The sequence below is a fragment of the Cygnus atratus genome, chromosome 3 (assembly GCF_013377495.2).
Source record: "Cygnus atratus isolate AKBS03 ecotype Queensland, Australia chromosome 3, CAtr_DNAZoo_HiC_assembly, whole genome shotgun sequence".
NCBI lineage: Eukaryota > Metazoa > Chordata > Aves > Anseriformes > Anatidae > Cygnus > Cygnus atratus.
The window spans coordinates 49,579,890-49,606,175 of record NC_066364.1 but is presented as its reverse complement, the minus strand read 5'-3'; the positions used below and the strand labels follow the sequence as shown (position 1 = coordinate 49,606,175).

General features: G+C 37.3%; 1 protein-coding gene across 1 annotated transcript in view; it reads right to left on the bottom strand.

Annotated features, from left to right (window-relative positions):
- Window positions 1-5,088: 5,088 nt before the first annotated feature.
- Window positions 5,089-26,286, bottom strand: part of SLC16A10 (solute carrier family 16 member 10) — a 70,507-nt gene continuing 49,309 nt past the window's right edge. The window contains 3 exon segments of the mRNA XM_035564862.1: window positions 5,089-8,329; window positions 9,498-9,726; window positions 12,699-12,842. Of these exon segments, the coding sequence (XP_035420755.1) occupies window positions 8,094-8,329; window positions 9,498-9,726; window positions 12,699-12,842 (609 nt within the window). The 3' untranslated portion in view covers window positions 5,089-8,093.

Here is a 26,286-nt window from a genome sequence, read left to right as displayed (position 1 = left end):
CCCAGAGGGTGGTCGGGCACTGGGACAGGCTCCCCAGGGCAGTGGTCACGGCACCGAACCTCAGGCATAGTCTGATTTTTGGGTGGTCCTGTGTGGAGCCAGGAGTTGGACTATGTGATCCCATAAGGATTTATCCAGCTGATTGCTCTGACAGTTGCTTCGTGGGTCAAACACCCAACCTGAAGTAGCTGGGGGTGGCAGAGGCATTCTTTCCATTGTGTCCTGCGTCTGATTCTAAGATGTAAAGCTTTTATATTTTCCTTCCCAGCAAACAGCTGACTCAGGCATCTCTCATCTCCAGTTTTTCCTTCTTCTGAAGTTTCCCAGTGGGCAACTTGTTTCTGTCTGCCAGTTTTTCAAACATTAAGTTGAGGTGATTTCACAGCTAACTCTAAACACATGTATGGCAGCATCCTATAGTGGCTACAAGTTATATCTCATCTATATCTAGTGCCAGAGAAAAATATAGCCTTTTCCAAGAATACTGTGTAGAATACTGTGTACTGTGTATTTTAGTTTATCTGCAACCTCTGCGACCAACCATCTGCAGCCGCTGGAAATTTTTTTTTTTAACTGCTATTACTGAGCTTACACAATCCAAATAGTTACAGTCTTATGCAGTACTACTTTAATTATATCCAGGAGACAATTAAGAGTGCCCTTATGAAACCATGAGTACCCTTTTCTCATCTTGGAGCCTTTATGATCTTCCAGGAAAACCTGTGCTTTTTGTTGCCAATTGTTCAGAATTAGTTGGACTTTATCTGTGTGTCAGGGTCAATAGCAACCAAAGGTTCCCTCAGTGTTTATCGGGAGATTTAAAAGCCCTTTCACAGGGAGTTCAATTTGTGTGCCTGGTTTTAAATTTCACATACACATCCCTTTCAGTTACAAATATCCAAACGAGGTGTGGTAGTCAAAGAGCACCTTAACTTGCACCATTCTACTTTTCTTTTATGTAAAACTTAAAATTTTCCCATGATCAAATCCAAGGTCTGGAAAACACTTCAATAAAACTATATTAAATTTCCAAATAGTTTTAAAAAAGAAAAAAATAGTAATTCTTTAGGAACCTCTGTTATAAGAAATATAAAATCGTTTGGTCTCCCTCTTCTGGGCAAACAAAAGTAACATTTAAGAGCAGACCTTTCAAAGGCCTAAAGCACTTTCTTGCTGATAAAAGGTCACCCGGGCAAAAAGGGACCAAACCCAGGCCTTGTTTTCACTGCTGTGTGTCGAGCAAGGAAAGCTGCGACTCCTGCACTTACCCAGCGGTCTGTTTGTATGCTTCTCAATGCAAAAGCAATTGAAAGAAACTAAGCCAAGCTTTAATCATCATTCTCATTATACCTGGGTGGCATAATCAGCATACACTGAACACAGCAGATGATTATTTTAAAGTCGCTTTTATATTTTTTGGACTCAATTTCCCTAAAATTAATGTGACTTGCTCTCACTGTGTTACTTTGTATGCACTGAGTCAGACACAAAACAGTTGCCTTTTTATTTTTTTAATCCGCGTTAACATATAACTGAAACCAGACTCTTAAGACAACTTAGCATGAAAGGTCTCCTTGTCTTCTATATTGAATGTGTCATGTCATGCTCATAAAGCTTGCCAAGATGCACATACATGTAGGGTCTCCTTTTAGCTTAAATTAAAACACTCATGTATAAATCTTTGCTACTTGTCAAGAGTAGCTCACAGGCTTTTCAGATGTTTCTTTATTGCTGTTCAGCACGGAGGTGCTACTCTCTCAGACAGGCTTTAAGGATTTGCCTTTCAGAGTAGGTGTTATTTTTAAGCCCCACAAACAACACCCCAAAAGATAATTCCGAGTTCGATATGTCTGTTTTAGTTCCCCGAGTTATTCAGGACAGAAATGTCCCACATATAACAGCCACTGTACGCAGATCTTGGCAACCCAATGCCGTTTCTCCTGGCACTGGTTAGCATGCTGTAGGCACAGCTCCAGCACAATAACCTGAAGGAGTGGATGTATGCATATATATTAAAAAAAAAAATCTAGCTATGAGAAATAACCCTGCAAGAGAACACCTAAGTCTGTTTGCTCAAAGCCATGTTAATATCGTTGCAACCAGTGCAAAGTTACAACGCTGCTGAACCTCTGTTAATAGGTCCATAGGTAGAGAGTATTCCAAATGAAAAATGTACAAAAGTATTTGTAATGTATTCCATAAGGAATTCTCCAAAGAAGCCTATTTGCCTTTTTCGTGCTTACAAAGATGTTTTGTACCGTAAGGACGTACAAATGGCAACAACACTCATGCTTTTATCAAAAGACATCTTTTTCAAATTTTAATTTGAAATACAAGTAGCCTGGAGCCTAAGCCAGAACGAATAGGAATGTCTCCCCCGTATCATCGGGGGGAGACACTGTTTATGTTTGCTAAAGAAAAGGAAATACTTGGCCCTGCTACCAAGGAAACGTGAATGAACCCCTGTGATTTACTGAGGCTGTCGATGAGGAAACGCTTCGTTCTGCCAAGGTAAGTCGAGGTGAATCTGGCGCTGGGCCAGTAAGTAATCAGAGGTTCACTCAATTACACTAGCAGTTCATGAAGCAAAACATACAGAATTCTTTAAAATGCCACTGGAGTTTGCTCTACCAGTTTCCCCACCCTTCCTCGATTTTACTTCTGCCTTTTGTGAATGAAACTGCTCTACGTTTGATAATAAACCCCAGAAAGTAAAATACAGTACATAGACTTTTTAGAAGCATGTAATGCTGGAAAGCCAGTAGTTCAGGTTTATAAACCACAGCTCTTAAATTGGATAGTCAGTGCAATTAGAAAGAAATGGATTGCACAATATATTAATTTAGGGGCAAATGCGATGGAGACTTTCCAATCAGAATAAACGGTAACAAAAGCTGTAAGGGCTTTTTATACAAAAGTCCGCACCCAAGATTCAGTATCAGAATATAACACAAAATTACTCCAAAATTAGCTTTCCAGGAGAACCAGACTAAAAATGATAAACACAGTAACAAATGGGACACTTAAGAACTATCATCTTTATTCTGAATAATTTGAGATTGATCACAATTACTTTAGCACCATGAAAGACATTAGACACCTTTTTTTTCTTTTCAAACCTTTCTAAGAAAGCAGAATTTTAAAGAATGGAGTTAAGGCTAGCAAAACGTATATCCTTTATATCAAAAACAACATACAAAATATGATATCTATAAAGATACTTAAACATGTCAGTGTTATCAGTATTAGCACACATTTTAGTATAAAATCACTCTAAGCATACATGGTTCTGAAACATTTAAAACGCTGACACCATACATAAAGGACTAAAAGGCATACCGAAAATATGCCGGTTAACGTTCCCAGAAACTCACTCTGGAATTGCAATGGCGCTACGCTTGTCAACAGCGAAACGTGCAAGGGAAATTATTTATTTCCTTAGCCGTCTCCCACATTCCAGTGCTCCTGTAGTTAAATGCAGAATGCTTGTGTATGCCCCGGCCAAAACATGTTGTATTTATATATATGTACAGGCATGCAGACACACTCCTTGTCGGGGGGACAGATCTGACAGAAGCGCCATGGTGCCCGAAATCTGCTTCTGTAACGCCCCTGTGGTAGAGCCCCGGCCTGCTCACCACTGAGCTGCTCCAGCTGACCCCCAGGGATGATCCTAAGGATAGGGGTGTTCCTTCGCATCCTCAGACACCTCCTTCAGGGCTGCAAGGGAGCATCTCCTGCCCCTCTGGTACACGCTCTCCGATGCGAGTAGCTGAGCAGGGCGTTTCTGCTTTGAAATGGCAGTGTCCATATTTTATATGTGAAGCACTCATCTGGTATGCGTGAAAACTGCCCTCGCGTCCTTCTGAGTTGACTCGGCCTCATCCTTCACTTCACAAAAACTTGCCTTATCTATCAGGCTACGGCTACGCTAAGGTTTAATGCAGGGAAGAGGTCTGAGAACAGGGAGGCTGAAAAAGTGCTGTCCACATGCAACATGATGTGCATCGACTGAAAATCCAGTGTCTCCAAAGGGAATTCAGGAATGTATATGCCCAAACAACATATGAGGAGCCAAAGGAGAAAAATGTCAATTGTTCACCTCACCTGATAGCAAATATGCCCCTACGGATGGACCAGAGAACTCATGGCTATGTCATCTTTGACTTTACAATTTAGGGAGGTCCATGAATCGTCACTGGAGGGAAAGTTGGAAGAATTTTTAAATGTTAAAAAGGGCCTGGTTTAAAAAAAAAATCTATATAAGAGTACATTCATTTGAAATGAATGAGTACGTTCGATTGGTACTTCAACAGTCTTCAAATATGTAGCCAGAATAAATCCAACAATACTTTTTATAAATTATGCTTTGTGTATTGTTGCATAGCATAGATGTAAATAAGAATCTGAAGGTTCTTCATTATTATTTCAGACTCTTTGCTGAACGGATTTATTAGGATTTACAAGGATCTCATGCCTTCTGAAGAGACATCACAAGAGTCAGTCACTCATAAAACCAACCCCTTGCTCAAAATTAGCGTTGGTTTCAAGATCTGGAGCATTAAGTTACAGCAGAGTAGGACTAGAAATTTCAGCACGCTAGCATCTTAAATGAACTTATTTCTACCCAATTTCTTCTGAAGCCTCCCCTGAAAATATTTAATGGTTAAAAGGAGGGAGATTATTCTGTTTATAGGATGGGGGGGGCAATGTATACAAAACTATGAACTTGAGAGAGGGATACATCCGGATCTTTGAATGATTTAAGGGTTTCTTTTGAACTAAAGTAGTATTTTAAGTTTAGAATCTATCCCAAACAAGATTAAATCTGACATAAATTGGGTCATCAAAATATGAGTTCGACAATTTTTTTTTGACCAAGTTTTCACACCTAAAATTAAGTTTCGTTACAAAAATCAATTTACATTTATTCAAAGTAAAATTGACTATTCAGTGCTTTTCTCTTCCACTTTTCAGAGTAACAAGCATTTCTACATCATGCAGTTATTTTTTCTTAAGTGTACTGAATAGTTGCTATGTGTTGTATTTTTTTAATTATTTTTTACTTTTTTTTTTTTTTAAGGGGAGACAGTCATTTTTAAAACCTCAGGGCACACAGAATGCTATATATCTTTATATAAGTTTCTCAATGTTTAATTAGCCTCACTGCTAACAATCTGAACTTTTCTTTATTTTAACTGCATCTTACCTTATAGGGCACAGTCCTCTTATGCTTATGTCCAATACAGAGCTTTTTCTATTGGACATTTCCCCCATAGATACAAACTAGCAGTAAAGATGCTAACAGAATTCTCATGCATTAATTTTTTTTTTTTTTTTTTACAACCTTTTCTGAAATTTCACATTTTTCGGAAGCCTTTCCAATTTCAGCATTGTTGTAAAACAAGCACTAGCATTGGAGATGGCTTCATTATTCCAACGTCATCACACCAACATAACTTCATTAACCCTAACTCTGCATCCCTCTCCTCTGACACCCCAAGTTCACTAGCTGCTTTTAAACACCGCAGTAGTCACACCTAAAAGATTATTCACTGTGTCCTTTTGTCCTTTCCCTGGAGTCTTTTTGTCTTTTCTTTTTTTTTTAATGTTGTTCATATTTATACAGATAACTTACATTTTCAGTTACTCAAATATGAGCATTTGGATTTTTATTTACAGGTATGTCCTTAAAGGGTCTGGCAATAATTAATCCATATTAATGTTACGCTGTTTCTATATTATTTATAAAACTTAACAGCAATTACTTTATGTTCTCTCCCAGATATTTTATACAGATACTAGAGAGCACCAAGTCAGGAAGATGCCATAATTATGTCAAGATGTCTTGTCAAAATAATTTAAAATTGCATTAGTGCTAAAAAGCAACCTTAGTTTTGGTTTAAAACTCACAAAGCTAAACATGTGAAATTTAAGACCTGTGATGAATAATTTTTCATAAAGCAATAGGAAACAAGAGACTTTTATCAACATCTTAATCACCATTTTTTGTATTGCCCACACAGAAGATAATACTGAATAAAATGTTCTGCAGAAATACTCCAGACAAGAACATCATAGGCTGTTGTTATCGTTTCTGTAATGAAGGCAGCACTTTGTAGTTGTTTTTAATTAACAATACTATTAACATTTGGTGACATTCTAAGAAGTACGTAGGACATGCAGAAGCAGCAAAAGTCCCAGCGAACCTGAAGGGACCTCTGTTTAAGGACTGTTTTTTTTCTACCTCCACATACCTCATTAACATTTTAAAATCCAGTTCCTTTCAGCCTTACTCACGTGAGTCAGGGATTGAAATTCTACAATAAAAGCAAAGTAACAGCTCTGGTCTGCAATAATTAGGATGCTCTGCATGATTATGTTTAAAGGACTTTGCATTTTGATAGATGTAAACACTCTAAGTAATGGTACTGCTAACAGAACGTTTCATATCCCACAAATGTACACGGGCTTTCTGAGCAGTTTCCTACAATGCTGGAAAAGGGGAAAAACAACAGAAACGGAAGGGATATTAAATGTTATAATTTTAAAACAGTATCCCCATGTGGTTTAAGTAAAGGACAGGCATTGTCACTGATTAAGAAAATGCATTTAAATGTGCATTTAGTCTTCAAGATCACATTTAGTTTACTCTTTGCTATGACACTTCTGAAGACGACAAAAATGGTCGGTGTTAAACGGACTTGAAACAAAGAATATTTAAGTATTCCCACTGCATGGCTGATCCATATCCAAGAATAAACAATGTACTTGGAAGTGTTTTATCATAAACTGAAAAGCAGTGATGTTTTCATCTCAAAGTATCATGTTTTCAAATATTTTTTCAGAGAAAGAGGTGTTCGGAAATACACACTTGACAAATAATACATAATACCTAAGAATACATAAGTAATAGGGACATATTTAGGATGGTAAGCAACAGATAGGACACGCAAAGACATTTCTTTACATTTGAATAAAATACGGAGCTGTATCCTACACACAACTGAACACAGCTGTAAAGACCCATAATAAAGCTGCATGTTCACTTAGTGCAAAAATCTTTAATTGTTGAATGTTGTTTTAATAGCTCACGTATATTTCCACATGTTAAAAACAACTTCATATTATTGCACTTAAGATGTATTCTTTAAAGCTGTCTTGTTTTTAAGAATAAAGAAATAAAAACCTAAAAGGTACAATAGAATAGTTTGAAATTTAGACTAATTCACAATACTGCTCCAAAGTACTGCTGTCAGTACAATTTCAGAACTATCAGGTATTCTGAGGTTTGGCGGAAAATAGATATATGTACACACACAATAGTATTGCATTATCAAAACAAAAAAAAGTTTCAAGAATCTATCATTCAGCAGCTTTACTTCTAAATGTATTTGCATTCTGAGCTCAGTTCGTGCATATTCAAAACCTATTCCCATAAGAAATTTCATCCTTGATGTTCTTTGTTGAGGCTACTGTGAAAATACAAATCAATGCAAGAACAGGTGAATGATTAAACTGAGCCAGCTGAGGTTTTTAGAGAAAATAGAACAGACGTTTAATAATTTAGCTTTGTAATGCAAAATGATTTCAGAAAGAGCTAAGGGAATCTAAAATATGCATATTCATGTTCATGATACAGAATTATGAAAGACTGTAAAACAGCCTGAGAAACTTCACAAATTAAGTCAGTTTTAAGAGCTACTACATATTCCAGTATAAAACACCCATGGGTGTGCCTGCATTGAATGGACCATAAAAGTTACTGAAGAATCCTGGGTCAGTGAACCAAAAACAGCTTCCACACTTCCAGAAATACATTCTGATGAATTAGAAAAATATTCTCTTCACACACAGAATCACTACGCATGTACACACTAATGCTACAAAACTTCAAATACCTTGAAGACGTGGCTTGAAATCAAACTCAACAACTCATCAAAAGAAGTTCAATGGTATAAAAGATTCTTAGAGCAGTTTTGCAATTTGAGCAATAGTTCAGAAGTTCTTTAGTATCATATAGTAACTTCAGCCAAAAAGTAGAAACATAGCTTTGGTAGAATAAAGTTTTGCTGGTACAGGAAAAGAAAGCATCAAAAACCTGATTCCATTTCTTTGACTGGTTTTTCTGCAGCATCTGACACCAAAGTGCTTTCATTTTCCAGCATTTTCTCAGTAGTTTCTGCATCAACAGTTTTTGCTCTTTCTTTTAACTTCTGCCGTTCGTGGACCCAGGGGATGATACATAAAATAGCTCCACCGATAAGTGGTGGGACTCCAGCCAGGTAAAATGCTACATCATAGGTACCTAGGCGATCACGAAGCAGACCTGGAAAGGCAGAGAATTACCACCAATAAATGATGGGGCCTTGGGAATACACAAAAATCGTGTCTCGTCTTTGGATTCAGAAACTTGAGGGTTGGCACAGATTATCATCATCACTAACCTGACTACCTGAAGGCCAAATATGGACATAATATTTGTAGAAAGGTATTGCAGAATTGATTTAAAGACTTCATGTACAGAAGATCTCATAATGTCACCACTCAAATACTTAATTACCATCCATCATTAAAAAAGTGCATCGTATTTCCTATTTGAAAGTTGTTTCACCTTCTCCAACACTTGAGTCTTCTAATGACTTTGAGAAATTCTCCCTCTTTTGCTAACAGTTGCCTTTGATCAAGTTGTCTCAATCTTATTTTAGATATGCTGTACATATTGCATTCCTGGCAGTCTCTTAATTAAAAAGAAAAGTGTGGTTTTCAGCAATTCACTCTAATCGCCCTATCTCAAAACTATTTCTGTCAGTTAAATTCTATTTAAGTATTAATAGCTGAGATAGTATATACGGATCAGAAATGACCTAATCTATGCTGTTACAGCTTAATAATTCTGCTCTTTACAATGCTTCATAGGTCAGCTATGTCTTACTAAGAATCTTTCAGTAGCCCTCCAACACCTTAGAGTAAATTACGACCAAAAATCACTGATGGTAAATATCGTAGCTAAACTTATTCTCACCTCACAAAGAACTCCCAATTTTCATCTTCAAAACCTGTATTTTGTCAGACTTCCATTAAAGTATGCTTAGAAGAAGGAACTAAAGTGACCAGAGCTTTTTTGCTCACAATTGTTTTTACAAGAGCAAATTTCTGAGTCCATTTAATTTTCAGAGATTCTAACTTGGAGTCCTTCTGTTACACAATCAACACACAGGCTATCACTTCAACAGCATGGAAAATGTCAGGTCCTAAATCCAACCTGAAAACCTGTATTTCTCTTGAGAGGAATGTTTTACCAAAATAAAAGTCTGAAGCAAACTTTTTAAAAGCACAGTGAATTAATAATCCACAAGCAGGAGTTAAATTCATCATATATTCTGGGGCACAGACAGAAAAAATTTCCACTGTAAATGCACTGCAGATGATATAGGAACAGAAAAATTGGCAACCATAGAAGCATATTTACAGCTACAGACCATGTTTATTCTCACCTGCAATGGGTGGACCAACTGTCATAGGTATTGACATGAGTCCAAGGAGAAATCCTATGGCCTGGGAGACATCCTGAGCCCCAACAAGCTCGAAGGCGATAGGAGCCATAATGCAAATGAAGCACCCATCAAACAGGCCCATGAAGAGACAGACAGCAATGAGACCTCCGAAGACATGGCACAGTGGAATCATCATAGACATCAAGCCAATAAAGAAGAATGAGGCCACCTAAATGTAACCATGGAAAAATATAAAAACATACTGCATCAGATCAGCAAAAACAATGGGAATAGATGAGCTTTCTTGCATTTGTAGTGAATCAAATTGTCTGTCCATATTTACTTTAAGATAAATAAAAGCATGGACTGCCACCATTACAAAGCAAAATAAAACACTTAGAACTATCACGACATGCAATCACAGAAATTCCAACGCTTGTTTCACAATTTTTCAAAATGCACTTGTAATAAACTATTCTGCGATGATTGTGTAAGGAAGGAATTTCCTGCATACCAACGTTTCTTGAAAAGTTACTCTTCAATCCTTTCACAAACAAAAGCCACAAAATGTATTTAAACAATCACACAACTGAAACTCTCTATGATTAGACTCCTCACTGCTGTAATTTAAGTAACAATATCAGCATTATTAGGAGCAAAGACTTCATGGTGCTTATATTCACAGGTGGTACCTGAAAGTCTCATTTCAATTTTTCCACAAAGGCATCTTGCTATATTTTTGTAGCCACGTTTATCTTTGTATATTTTTAATCTTCTCTTTAATCTTTATGTTCTATGAACTTTATGATTATTATTTGTTTGAAGTAAATTAAAGGAATACAAATATGTCTTTCTACAAAATGAAACAAAAGTCATTCCAAATAAAATCAAATATTTAAAGAAAAGGTTTTGCTTATGCGCCATCCTATGTCAAGCATAGGAAACCAATGTCCCACCTAAATGCACAAACAGGTCTTCCACACAAGACATAAGCATTGAAAGAAAACAAGGTCACTTGTCACTCCTAAACATCACAACTTTTTGAAGGGTAAGTGACATCAGATGCACTGGACCAGTGCAGTGGTCACAGCACCGAGGCTAATGGATTTCAAGAAGCATTTGGGCAACGCTCTCAGACACATGGTCTGATTTTTCGGTGGTCCTGGGTGGAGCCAGGAGTTGCACCCAATGATCCTTGTGGGTTCCTTCCAAGTGGGGATATTCTGTGATTCTATGATCAAATGAGTTCATTAGGAAAAATCCTCAAGCAGAAGAGCAGATAAGACTTAATTTTCAGGACAGCATAAAAATTACTTTTAGGTAATGTACTTCATTTAGGATACTAAAGAAAACTGCCATGAATCATTTGAAGTATTCCACAGAAACTGAAACTACTGAAGAACTTAGCTTCTTATCGGAATTTAAGGACAGAGGTGAAGGAATTCTCAGTTCTGTGTATTCCAGTACGTAAAATACAAACATCATTTAAGCTGAGTTTTTATCTAAGAAATTATGCAGTTATCAGTAAACAAACTCTAAACAAACTCTAAACAAGGTACTGTTGACCAGATTAACTGTATTTTAATTATATTAATTATATTAAGGTTAAACACAGCACTAAAACCAGAATCACTAAACTTTATCTGTAAGAGACAGAATATATAATTTTATTACTAAAGATATCATTTACAAAGCAAAATAGAGTGAAATAGCTCCTTAGGGAGTGCAGAAACAGAAGAAAGACTGGATTTACTGGATAGAGCTTTTATAAGCTGTTCAACTATAACACAGTAAAGTTCGAAGAGAAAATAGAGAAAATAATCTGCACTGGTCAAAATTCATTTTAAATAATTTTCACACAAGATAGGATGATAGTATCAATGGTTCGACAACCCAGAATAACACCTGCAGTGAAAATTCACTTTCCCTCCTACAAATGCTTACTTGCAACAGGAGAGCTGAAGATGAAGAGGCAGAGAATAGCCTAGCAAATGTGAACATGTTTTTCTCACTTGAAACTAGGAGAAACCAATGGTGTGCAGAAGCATCAGAATTCATGCCCTAAGTAGGTCCATGGCTTTTCAGTTGTAGCCATCCAACAAAAAGCATAAAAAAGCTTACAGAGAATTACTGCAAGTTTGATATGTATCTGATAAAAAGAACTGAAGGTATTTGTGCCTTGTAACACCTCAATGCCATCTTTTCACTTCTGAAACTTAATATTGAAATTTCCTTAAAGTGTAAGAATATGTACTGGATCAATCTAAATGAATGAGCTAAAGTCACAGTCTCTTTCATCAGGGAGTGTATACGTATGCAACCATGGCAACAAATACTTTTTCTTCAGAAAGTTGGTTCTTTCCCAAGAATTTTTGTTTTGAGTAATGTAGTACAGATAATAGCCATTAGATGTCTCCCTTGCTATTCCTCATTTTATAAAAAACATCAGAATAAGAACACCCAGTAGTTGGTAACATGCAAGTTATTAACTAAAGCTTTTCCAAAATCTGAACTAAAACTGACACTTTCTAAAAAATAAAAATAAAAAATAAAGTGTTTATAAGTGCGGAGGGCAAGAAATGGGTATCCATCTTCATCCCCAAGCCTCAGCATTTCTGGAAACTGAAGGAACGGTACTTTTACCTCTTCCATGCAACTCTTTTTGCAAGTAACTCACTTCATTCAGCAAAAACTTCTCAACTAAGCACCTCTAACATTCGCATTGGCTGAATCAGCATGTGCTATGCACAGAATATACTCTACACCAAATTATCACCTAACAAATATCAAGAAAGAAGAACCAAAATCCTTAGTGGAGGAACATGAAGAAATCTGTCTGTACGCATCAAGCAGTTATGGGATAAAACAGGGAAAGCAGAATCCAGAGAATCATGAAAGGTTTTCTCACTCCCTTGCTAACAATTACTAATTTCTGGCATTCCCAGATGAAAATTGCCAGTAGGTAGTAGCCATGTTTTCTTAACACTAAAAACAAAACCAGAAAGATCAAAAAAGATTCATGAAGTTTACACCAGAGGCCCCTAGTATCAAAAGACATATGTTGTTTGCTAGAGTGTTGAAATCTCTCAAATTTGAATCCTCAATCAGTTAATTCTGTTTACTTAATGGTTCCTTCAACTGTAGCCCTCAGAATACTTTTTGTATATATGAATATTCCTTCAAAACCATGTGAAGACATACCTGTAAATAAACTTTTTTTGCACCGGGAATATAATCGGCAACTCTGCCAAAAATCAATCGGCCAATTCCTGAAGTAATGCCCAGACACAGCAGAAGCACTTCTTCTCGCACACTGTCACCAAATCTGTCTTCTACATGCTTCATCTGTTTAAAAAGAGGGTTGAGAAAATAAACAGGTTTTAGAACAAAAAGGAAGAGAAACTGTAGAAAACCTTGAGTTAAATAGAGATGATCTGTGAACCTCAGACTTAAAATATGTCGACAAATGATCCAACTTGCATTTTCTACTTGGACAGGTTTGTTTTTTGTTTTGTTTTTTTTTTTTTTTTTGCTGCCCCAACTTACCAGTATTAAGTGCAATACAATAAAAACAATCTGAGAATGTGTTGTTACTTTAATGACAATTTTTAAGGAACTTACTTCAAGAAAACAACAAGGCTAACACCAGCAAATTAAACAGATCTCAAAAAGCATCCCCCCCAGGCACATTTAATATACTAGCAATAGATGCAACAAAATGCTGAATCCACAAATGATCTCTAGAAGAACTGGTTGCTTCACTGGTTAGGTCATACTCTTAGGTCCAAGGGCACCGAATGATTAATGAGCATCGCCACAATCCTGTTTTGTGCATTAAGGCAGGTATACCAAACTTGTAACAAAGTTCAGGGGAGGAGCAAGAAGGAAATGGGCAAAGCGGCGGAGGCCAGACAGTACAGGCAGGATGGGTCTCCCAGGCTGGCTCATCCTGACATCGAGGGACAAGGAAGAAGAAGAGCAGGAACCACCAGCAGTGCCAAGCACAATGGGAAGCACTTGCAGGAGAGGGAGTGTTAACAGCAACAATAAATAGGGCAGCAGCAGGGGAAGAGCAATTTAACAAACCACTTCGACCTAAAGAACTAAAGCAACTGACCTATGGTCCTGCAAGTAGACCATCAAATACAGACGTGATGAATTACCAGCATCAGTAATTCTAACCTTTTAAGTCATGTACAAGAAAAAAGAAAAGAAGAAAAATCACAAGACTGGCTTGATGGATTTGGATTTCTTTTATATTCTTTCTGGACCACAAATAATAGCTTTTGTGGGTATTAAAGCACAATAATTTTAGGTGGTATTTTGTTTTTCATTTTGTTTGGGTTTTGGTGGTTTCTTTGTTTATGTGTGGGGTTAAAACTGCCACGAAGGCCAGAAACTAGCCATCAGACAGACTTTTGCGCAACCACTTTTTGAAACACTGTTGGGCAACACTAAATGCACCAAAGTGGGCATGAAGAGATGTAGAAATTATCTGCATGGTCCCGTGATCGCTGTGCTCAGAACTAGTTCTGAAGAAAAAATTGTAGAGACTCAGAGGTAAGAAGTAATATGAAGAAAGTAATTTTTAAGGAATGACATGGTCACCTTGACTCAAATGTTTTTCTGCAGGCTGACAGACCTGGTTAGCAAAAGCCACACAGCAATTTTTGTTATGAGCAATTCTGATTATGTAATATCACTTTAAACTAGAGAATCCTTATTCCCCTATCTATAATGGAAAACTGCAGTTTTAGGAAATACTTCGAGACAGAAATACTCAGGATTCTCTTGTTAATACACAAGCAGAGCCATTTTTTTCAACATAACCATTTGCTAAGTGGTGGTTGATTTTCTTAAATATAAAAACAGTTGTTTTTTGTTTACATATCACAAAGTCTATTAAATCCAGTATTTATTTGTCTAATATAATTGATCTTGACAGAAAGGAAGGAAAAATAAGTGTTGTTTTGTTTTCAAGCATCAAGTCTAACTTGTTTGAAAGATACTTCCTATTTCTATTTTTTGAGGATTTTTTTCTTGCTTTTTAAGACACACTTAGGAACAGATTCTGATGAAGTTTTTCTTCTGGAGTGATACTTAATATAAAAGATAAGCTGTTGTACTTGATGGTGGTCTGTCAAAGGGGAGAAGAAAAGCTGAGTTTTCCCAACCCTACCTTTCTGTGTCTGTCAACACCTGCTGGCCCAGCTGGCAGAGAAGCCCAGGTATTTTCTGCCACTCTTTCCACCTGTTCTGCTTTCATGTTTCTGCAGCCTCCAGCTCCTTTAATTAGCAGACCTCATTCACCCAATCCCCAGAGGCTTTTCAAGAGGTAAGATAAAGGTCTACATCTAGATAACTACTAGCTGTGCATCTGCAAATGAGCACCTGGATTTCTCAAAGCAACACTCCAAGGGTGAAATGCTGTCCTCTCTCAGGTCAACAGGGGGAAAAGCATTAGATTCAACCAGCTTAGGTAGGAAAACAACAGCTACTTATCTTGAGCTTCAAACATCTAAATTAGCAGTTATTTTTCCAGAATTCACTCCTTATAAGAGCACCGCAACCTTCAAGAGAGCTTCCAAGAAGATGCAAGGAAAAATTGTTTCCCCAGGAGGCCAGCAGGCAGTGGAGCGGGCTGTCCAGAGGTTTTCCAGACCCAACGGGACAGAGCCCTGAGTGACCTGGTCTGAGCTCACAGCTGACCCTGCTTTGATCAGGGGTTGGACCAGAGATCTGGGGGGACCCCGGCACATGGCAGACACAAAGGCCAAAGCACTTCCCTATGGGTTTTGCCTGTCCTCAGTAACGTACCAAACCTTTCACACTTAAGTTGCAAATCTAATTTGTCCACGCGTAGCAGAGGCCTGCAATTTTGCCTGAGCCAACCAGTACAAATAATGCAGCTCCAGAGGCTTAGGAGATAAGGAAAGCATTCCGAAGGAAATCTAGGATTACATATCTCTAAATAGAAAGTTATGACAGAAAATCTGCCACACTTACAAATTATGAAGGCTATGCATCTATAAATAAAAGAATCAGCAAATTATTAAGAGTTTTACGCTTACTTTTTCATTATTCTAATTTTAGAATACAGATTTTTCCCAAAGGAAGTTGAAATAATTTTTTTTCCACATTACAGAACGAAAAGTAGAATTAAACTGAAAATTTTCAAGATTTGCCAGACTAGCACAGCTTCTTCACCGTTTTAAAAGAAGTTATCTTTGTATCATTTACCAAATCAAGATATAGAACATGGATAACAGAATTGAATACCTCCCTGGCACCGGTGTTCTACCTTACACGATTGCTCTCTGTATCAGGGTAACATATACACAGATCTTACTGTCCAAATTCCCATTACTGTTAGGATGAGACTAAAAGAAAGAAATTAGCTACTAAAAGAAATTAACCACTTGGCAGTGGCTGTAAGGGTTTCAGATATACTATCTTGGGTAACTCTCCATCCAGACAATACTCAGACTTTGCTAAGATCTTCCTTTCAATGCATACATGTTTCAGCTATGTTCATGCACTGAATCAGTGAGAGAGAAAAATCTGAGTACAGCTCCAGTTCTTTTTTCCGAAAACAAAGAACCAGAGAATGCAAATTTGAGAGAAATAATAAACTAGTAAGAAATTATTCTGTCAGCTGCTTTTCTCCTGTGTATATTCCATTTTGGGAATTCCCAATCAAGTAAAGCTTTAGGAGGTTAAATGCAGTGCAATCTCTTTCTTACTGAAAGAGAGGGCCAACAGCAATATATAACCTATGAAAGTTTGAGCACAATCAAAAATGTAGCATTTTCTTCAAACAAAGCAAGTCCTGATGTCTGACACTACCCTTACACTGGTTCTGAATGAAAGAAAGAAAACATTTACAGAAACAGCTGTTACTGTATGCAGATTGGAGATAATATTCCAGTGAAGTCTAACTGCTCCAAATTAACATTTTTCTGAAGTAGCTGGGAAGTTCTTTTGGTTTTGATTTTTCTTCCCCAGACATTAAAAAAAAAAAAAAAAGTCTACACAAACAAACTTTTCATTCTTCAGGCTTTCTAGAAATGCACGAGTCCTATAGATGTCCAAGCACAACGGTGATTCCTTGGAATGCAAAGTGGTGACCCGTGACTATAAGTAAGCAAGACGAAGCTTTGCATGAGGTGCCAGGTGAGGCTAAAACATAACCTTACACACAAAATCTATGATCAGAGACTAATCTATCATAGTGGCCATCCCACTCCATATGGGATCCACCCTGAGATAGAAACTAATATTCAGAACTCTTTCTTTTCTTTTTTTTTAAGTAATAATTGGCCCTCTTAGCCAGACAACAATTTCAAATCCAGACACCCCAAATAACTCTAGACTTGCATAAAGCATGAAACTCAGTGATCAGTCTAGACACTGCAGTATCTCCATAATCTACTGATTTGTCCATCTGTTTCTAATATGGCATTCAAAAACCCATTCAGTATTATTAGAAGACACGATGGCCTTGAGCTCAGATTTTCATGGGAAATCTGATTATTTTTTGATACTTGAGCTCAGATTATTTGTTCTTTCAAGCTGGAAGGCCAAGAAAGGCAAAAGACAGCAACAAATTAAGCGCACATCCAAGTAAAGGTATTAGCAATTGACAGGCCACGGCTGGAGCAGGTATAAATGGAAAAAATATACTGATATTCATCTTCAAGACTAAAACTAGATCTTCAAAATTTCAGAAAACTAAATGATTGTTTCTTTCGTACATCATCTGAGAAAAGAACAGCCTTACTGATGATGCACAGACCTTTCTGTTCTGTTAGTGCCATCACACAGAATCCTTCTTTCAATGAAAGAACCAACCACATGTCTGAACAAACTGATTCCTTCAAAGGCCTTGAGTGCCTTAATAAAGATTTATCAAGAACTTTGCAATGAGCTGTCCTAGAAGATTGAAAGTTTCGGGGTGTGCTGAAAGACAAAACATGAAATAATTCTAGATAAATCACTGTTTGTTCTATAACAAAAGAACTCAACACACACACACAAAAAAAGCAACTTGGTTCCCAGAGAACTGTAAAATAATAAGCACATGGAAGATCATTTCATGCAAATACATTTCTGATCTAGACTCTGATGAAATGTTTAGTGCTGAACCAAAAGCTCATGGACCAGCAACTTCTGAAATAATCTTGACTCCTGAACATCAACTGAAATAGTGATATTCATGCCAGTAAGCATGAAATAGCACTATTAATACCTAACATAGAATGATAGCACTCCCATAAAAACATATCTGAGATAAAGTTTTTTTTTTCTTTTTTCATTTTTGTTTTAATAAATCAAGTGTCTTCACCTGACAAAAGTATGTGTATATATATGTTCCTGGAAGAGACATTCCTATTTACATATTTGCCACAACAGTGACACTTCCTCTTTCTACCTCTGGCCAATTTAATCTACATAACAAAAAAGGAAAGAATACAAGAAACAAGGTGATTATTACATGACAACCAGGAAATTTTCTATTATTCCACCAAATAAGGCAGATTAAACAGAATAATCCAAACACTATAATGATTCAGAGTATGTTGAAAGATGGGGGATGTTCAGACTGAAAAAGAGAAGGCTCTGGGGAGACCTCATTGCATCTTTTCAATACTTCAAGGGGGCTCATAAAAATGAAGGGGAACAACTTTTCAATACTTCAAGGGGGCTCATAAAAATGAAGGGGAACAACTTTTTCTTGGGTAGATGATAAAACAGGAGGGAATGGTTTTAATCTAAAAGAGGGGAGATTTAGATTAGATGTTAGGAGAAAATTCTTCAGTTAGAGGGTGGTGAGGCACTGAATGCCCCATCCCTGGAGGTGTTCAAGGCCAAGTTGGATGAGGGAGGTCCTGGGCAACCTGATAGTGAGTGGTATCTCTGCCCATGGCAGGAGGGTTGGAACTAGATGATCTTTAAGGTCCCTTCCAACCCAAAGCCATTCTGTGATATGATGATATGTACGTTCAGTTTTACTCGAGATTTTAACAGTTAACAGGTTAACTCTTTGGCCTATTTAACATAAAAAAAGGCTAAGAATTCAGACTAGATGAAGAAAAACTTAGGTTGAAAATCACAGTTAGTTTTGTTTTGTTTTCCAAAATAGCTAGTCCTGAAGAAGTTTGCCACCCAAAATAGTATATTTTTTTTTAAATCTCTGAGGAGATATTAATATTATCTTTAAGAACATGTGGAGAATGAGTATCATCTCAGAGATCAAAACAGGCAACATATGCATAAGACAAAGTGGAGACAACAAGGCAAGGATCATTAACCAACAACCATTTTTTCACTTATTAGAGTCACAAAGGTTAATCATTTTTAAAGCAATTAAACCACGTCTCAGGTCTTGAAAGGGTGCATGCCAGCAAGGAAGGCTCAAAAAAATATTCAGGGAATGGTGCAAGAAAACACGCTGGGGTCTGAGAGTAGCCTGAAGCAGGAGAAAACCCCTACACTTGCAGCATAAGATGGTCCATGACTTCTGCTCATTCCCTCTTCAGCTCCACTTTCTCTCTCTCAGGATATTTTCATGTCCCGTCCCCCACTAGAAGCTCCTAGCTTCTGGAGATGTCACCAGAGACTGCATCCCATTGGACCGCCAAGAGACAGCTTAAAGAAATGGGCACAAAGAAACTGATGGATTGTCCTGGCTCAAGCAGCAGCAAGACAGAAAAGGCACACACATCTCTGGGCAAGCTCACAGTGACTGGCAAGGATGAGGAGTAAAGCCAGGATATGCAAGAAGTGTTATATGTACCCAAGGAAAGAGAGTTAAATCTTTGAATAACTTAGCCTTTTTCTAAAATTGATTCTCATTTGTGACTACAGCCCACAACTTACAATCACAGTTCTACAAGTTCCTTGTGGCCCTCATCCAGCACTTCCTAAACCTATCTTACTCTCAAAACTGAACTAGCCACTATGTCTAAAATTAGCTACTATCAGCAAGTCCTAGAAAGTTACGGGTCAAGCACATTTAAACAAACAAACAAAAAAAAACCCTATGCTTAAACATCTAACAGATAACATCCCAAGCTAGGGATCGACATAGATTCATCAAAAAAAAAAAATCATGTCAAACAACCTTAATTTCTCTCCACTACATGGTGGGCAGCAAAGTTAGTTGAGACAGAGATTAGATGTAATTTATCTTGACCTTGGCTAGAGTTCTGAAATTCTCTCACACACAGCAGTTCTCATGAACCACTTTGGGATACATAATTTAGATTAAACAACTCTAGATATGGATGTTCAACTGTTTGGAAAAGCTGTTCTTGAAAGAATAGTTATTAGCGATTCATTGTAGAATTGAAGCCTGCCCCAGTCTAACACTATTTAACATTTTCATTAATGATGTGGACAGTGAAGTAGAGAATGCTTACTGAATCTGCAGATTACATCAAATGAGGGAATACTTGCAGGTACTGTGAAGAATGACAGTTTCAAGATGATCTTGGCATCCTGGCATCCCAATCAAGTAGTGTGAGTAGTGTGAACTAAATATGACTAATTTTCATAAAAAATGTATGAGGTAAATAATATTCAAAAAACACTGCTTGAGATTTAAAAAAAAAAAAAAAATCAGATCGATGAAAACAAGATGGGAGAATGACCTGGCAACAGTTCTTCAGAAAGGGACCTGAAAGTTTGGCAGATCAAGTTTCAACATGTTCCAATAATGCCACTGTATTGCAAAAATAATAGTAGACGTCAATTCATAAGGCGCATGGTGTGATCTTCACACCCTGCTCTGTACCAAGGCCTCAGTTGGGTTACATCCAAGTGTAGACATTACTCATAACTGGGTAGCCCATGGTTCTCACAATGAGAGTAAAGGCTGGGGGGGGGGGGGGGGGGGGGGGGGGAAGATGGAGGAAAGGAGGATGATGGGCTTAAGCTACCCCAAAAGAAAGTTAGGTTAGGCATTAAGAAAACCTTTCCAAACGTGGAACAACTGCCAACTAGCAGAGATTGAAAGCAGCTATGGAGATTTTTAATACTAGTTGAGCTATAGTCGGATATTAGTTAAACATTAAATTGGGTAAAGTATTGTGATTCTCCCACTCTTATTGTTGATGAATCAGTGAAGTGATTTGATGGATGTATATAACTACAAATACATACATACTGAATGTTATAACTTGAAAAGTTTGTTTGTTTAAGCTCTGGCTTGGTAAAATTCTGCTGAACACTTGATTAGTAATAAGCTTATGATTGAAGGAAAACATTTCCTGACATCACATCTCACTTACATTTCAGAAAAACAGTAATTCTTTTCAAATCCTTGTAGCATTTACTAATGTGATAAATTATTCTATATCAGGTTATAACTTGTCTAATTAAAAGCAAGCATATTATATGCTATGCTATGATTAAGAAATTATGTTATTCCAAAACAATGGATCAAGATATCCTGTACAAATATCCAGTTACAAGAAAATACTTTCATAATCACTGATGATTAACGCTGCATGCACTGGGCCTATTAAAAAACACTTAGGCTAATTGTTCTAAGCATAATTTACCATGGATTCTCAAAGCAGCTAATGGGAGTGAAACTTACAATATGGACTAATTTTGTTTAGCATACTTAAGCAAAACTGTAATATGGTTCTGCTGCTACGCATCCAGTTTTAGTCTTCCTGGACTTGAAAGAAAAAAAAAGAAAAAAGAAAAAAGAAAAAAAAAGTAGATCTGTTGTATTATTCTGTCTAATATTGATTATGCCTTGGCCTTGACTTCCAAACAAACAAGGTCAAAAGGACTAGTCGGACAAGTTAACAATCTTCTAGTTAAGTAAGATGAATACCCCTCAAATTGAAAAACATTTCTGAAAGACCGCTGCAGGACTGATTCAAGGTCTTTGGAATCTGCCCTATTGAAAAACTAAAGAAGTTCATTATTTCTGTTTCATGAGAACATTCCTGTTTTATAACTGCTTAGACAAGAAGATGACAAAGTGAAACTCTGGAAGCTGGACTGAAATCGGAGTGAAAATAAGTGTTTGCATAAAGCAAAGTAGTTAACGTGGGAACAATTTATGAATAGTTAAACTAAAGCTTTTATTAAAAGGCCAGTTTCCATTTTTACAAAATAATGCTATTAGCTCAGGTATATTTTTCAACTTAACAGTAGAATTAGAAATAAGATTAACAAGTAAAATTATATAATTAATTTGTGTCAAAATAAAGCAGCTGATTGCAGCAGCTCCTTCTAAAAATCTTGAACATAAAGAAGATTGTGTTTTTTCCATATCTTGAGGAACAACATAATGTGAAGCTAATTTGATGGAGGGACTTGACTGGTTAATAAAATATGGATTCATTCATGTACCTACATAAATGTTACAATGCTACTATCTTCTTCTAAGACAGGCTGACTTCCTTAGTCCACACAACAATATTAGGTCTATTAGGACTAGACTCTTGAAACCATAGGATTCAGGTGAGTAAAATCAAACCACATTCTCAAGCCTTCATTCAGCTACCACATAACTTTGCGGGCATCCACAACACTTCAATATTTAAGATCTGCTTGTGGACATGCTCATAATCACCTCAGTTTTGACAGGGCTGAGTGAAGTACCTGTCTCATTCTACTGGGAGACACAGTGGAAAACAAACCACATCTCTCGATAGTCTTGATTCTAGACGGAAGTGCCAAATAATGCTGACAAATATCTACCAGATCAGGGCCCAGCAAAATTCAGTCCAGTAGTTGTATTTTCCTTTAAAACACAGTAAAAAGAGATGATCGTGATAGACTCCCCTCCTCTTACAGAGACACAGCCCTCACTCAGGGTATAGACGTTTGTGTACAGTTTTCTTTCCAGCCTGAAGCAACCTAAAACCACTCCTCCCTTTTCCTAGGGAATACTCTACTCAGTAGTAATGACTTAAATTTTAACTCAATCAGCAGGAAAGAACCTGGAAAATAGATCATGACTTCACTAGCAGCAGCCAAATGGAAACAGCTAGGTTTCAAGATTTCCTCAAAGGAAAGCACAAAATATGTGAAAAGAAATTCAGAAGTCTGAACAAAAATTAAAGAGCAAAGAGGGTTTCTAGGCAGCTCTTCTTGGAGCAGAAACTGGACACAAAAACTAGTCTGCATGAGAGAAGGAAGGTTCTTCACTTAATTTTGATGAATAGGTTTCTTGACTCTGTATGAGAATTGTACAATAAAAAGTCAATTGTGATCCCAGGTTTCTGGGCATCTATGGAGTGGAAAGAGTTTAATTCAGGCCACGATGCTTCAAGCACCCAAAAAGACAGGAAGCTGAGTACCACTAGAATAGCATTTAAAAAAAAATTATATATATATATACATTTTTATTTTTTTACTCTGACTTAACTATATCCTGTCTGATATTAGAATAGTTTGTATTATCCAGAAATATATTAAGTAGTATACTATTAGAGACTGATACAAAGAAAGTTATAATGTAATTCAGAACTTTCAATCTGCTAGCACTGCACAGGCCGGAAGTTTGCTTTATGCTTCATTCTTATCCTTCAAAGTCTTTCTGAATATACTGCTACCTAATGTATCTTCTTGCAGTGAACTGTCATTTACTCTCATGTCTGGGAGGAGAGGGAAATACACACATACGACTTATTCTTTCCAGTTTCTGTTCTTTCTGTACTTACGATTTTTACCCTTCTCCAATATGTACTTGGAAAACAGCTTAAATATGTTTTCATATAAAGTAGGAAATCTTTTTTTTTTCTTTTTTCACTCCCACCACCCCCCAGTGTCAGAAGTAGATGATAAAAACTAAAAAGTCAAGAATAAATACTGCCAGATCAACATTGAGGAATACTGAGAAAGAAAGGGGTGCACAGGATAATTACAGAAGTGGGTAAAGGGGGAAAATTTCACTAACCTGGGCAGTCAAACTGCAGCAGATGTTGAGATCTGAAGGGAGATAAATGCAAAGATTAGCAAAGCAAGTAAAGCATGGGGAGCCACTGAAGATTTGAGGTCTCAGAAATATCCTCCTTAATTACACTGTACCCTTACAAAACCAGTGCCTTGCTAACTTTTTTTCTGGGGGGGACAGAAATATGGTAGATAAAGTGGATGAGAAAGGTAATAGTGCTAAAATCAACAGGTATACCTATAGCTTTATCTTCAGATTACCTACAGTACGGAGAAATATCCCTTTTACACAGTTACCTGTTAGTACTAAACATCACTTAAAAGATACTATCCTATCTTTACAAAACATACTAGCGATAACTTCTGGGAAATAAATGATGTAGTAGCCTTTGGGCGAATGAATGATGGAGAAGATCTGAAAAAATGAATGGGTTTCTTGAACAGCAACCAATGAAAGCAAGTGAACATGGTGATGGAGGGTGATTTTTTTTCCATTTTTGGAGTTAAAAAAAATCCAGATATACCAATCAGATATTAAACACTTTTTACACTTTTTTTTAGTAGCAAACTTGTGACATAATACAAGTGGTTCACAAAACAGAGACAAAACTTACCTTACAAGAACTGAATTTCTTCAGGATGTGCTATGTGTACATACTTTACTGCGGATGTGCATGTATTTTAAATGTTTAAGTTGAGAGCTTTTTGGTTACTAGAGTCCATATATCATACATCGTACTTTTCATCATTCTTTGCACTCAGACATACAGGACAGCATCTATAGCCGTGTTGCCATTTGTCTCCACTAGGGAATCCAGGGCACAGGACTTCAAGGGAGGGAAGAGAGGTGCAGGACTAGGACTGTGCACACAAAATGCACAACCTGAAGAGCTTCAGTTACTGCAAGGTATATAACAACTGTCTACTATGACTCCTCAAGCAGATTCATGTTCCACTGCAGAGAACACACACAGCAGAACTGCCACCACCTAGGCACAGATGACCACTCTTGTGAGGACAGTAACTGAAACACTGGTTTCTCAAATGAGGACTCAAATCTAGAGATGTCACACCTGACAACATTTAAGGAACACAGTATCAGCAGGGTGGCATTGAAGAGTTACCAAAATATTTTTAAGTGTCATTGTGAACAATGACTTGGGTCCTGTGAGCAGTGCATCAACTACTGCAGTGAGATTTAGCCTGGCCACCTCCTAGCTTGTGCAGATAGAGCAGCTCAGATCTACCTGGAGAATGCTGGTGGTCACTATACAGTTTGCATTTTCCAGTATAATTCTTTTTAAGGAACTAAAGCTTTTGCCAGGGGAAGGTGCAGTTTATAGGTGGAAAATAGCTGTCTTTCTGAATGGGCAAAATAGAGAGACTGTATAGTCCCGAATAAATAAGTCCTTTCACAAACTGAATATACACATGTGAATACAGTTTTCAAAATACATAGCAAGAACTTTGAGTAAGTTCCTAGGAAAACTGAGTACAGAGGATCTCATGAGAGCCTGGTTTTTTATTTGTGAGTTGCTTGCACAGGAAGATGGTTTGTACTGGCAAGTGTTCCACGAGGCAAAGGTTCAAGCATGCATGAGGACTAGATTGAATTCACACAGCAGAAACAGATCTCCTACTAGCACGAACAAGGCAAATCACTGCTACACAGCTGAGAAAGAGGTAGAGACAAGAAGTCAAAATAGCTGGCTGGTAAAGAACAGGGCTGAAGGACAAATCATGTTGGTTCAATTTAAGAAGGCAGTCCAATTGGGGGGGGGGGGGGGGGGGTGCGAGGAGAAGAAGAAAAAAAGTTGAATCACAGGAAAGCAAGGATCTTGCCCTCAGGGAGGAAAAAAAAGAAGAAAAAAATCAAATCTGCTTAGCAACAAAAATCTGCATCATCTATGATCCATATCAGCAAGTTCCCCTGTTCACTATGTTCTTTCTACAGTTAAAAAAAAAAAAAAAAAAAGAAAAAGAAAAGACTCTTCTTTACTAAAGAGACGGAACAAAATGGGTGTTGTAGCAAAAGATGGAAAGTATAGACCAGAAAACAGCACTATCTTTTTGTAGACAAACTACATACGTGGGTGTAGCAGCTAGATCCAGCAACTTCAAAGTAACAAACAGAGAAGATCTGGAGACAGACTAAGCCACAAAGAGCACATAACCAAGTCTACTGGAGCTGTCTGATTTTGTGATGAAGCCTGGAAGGTGAATGAGTTTGTTTGTATGCACAAACAAGTTCTTATGACTAATAAAGTACTTTACAGAGACTCCAACCATCCCCATGCCCTTCTCCAGAACAACAAAAAAAAAAAATGGCTCTTATTAGGATGGTGAAGATTTTGCACTCAGATTAGCTTCCTCCTGAGAAGCAGACTGCCTAAATCATTTCATTTGTTGTTGTTTTTCTATGACAGGAAAAAAAAAAAAAAAAACATTTTGAGTTTAGGTGCCAGTCATCTGTTCTGATGAGATATAACTGAAGCAAATAAATTGCTTTAAAGCAGTGAATTCCCTACACAGGGGAAGGACTATGACCTTTCTCTCTGATCATAGAAAATACAACTGCAGTATCGTCCATAATAATCTCTAAGGCCAGAGCTTATGTAAAAGAATGGATTCTTAAATTCTCAAAACAGTTCACATTTTGTGGGCACCGTATCTGTCACTAAAACCAGTGAGCTTCTTCCCCCAGTGAACTGCTCACCAGCACTTCTGCCCTGCATGTCAGCAGGAAGTCCCTCACAGAGACTCACTAAACTCTTCCAGAACTTTAAGGCGGCAGAAACTTACCAATAAAAAATACCTGCCTGTTGAACAGTCCAACTTTCAGCGACCCACCTGCACCAGAGATACAGCC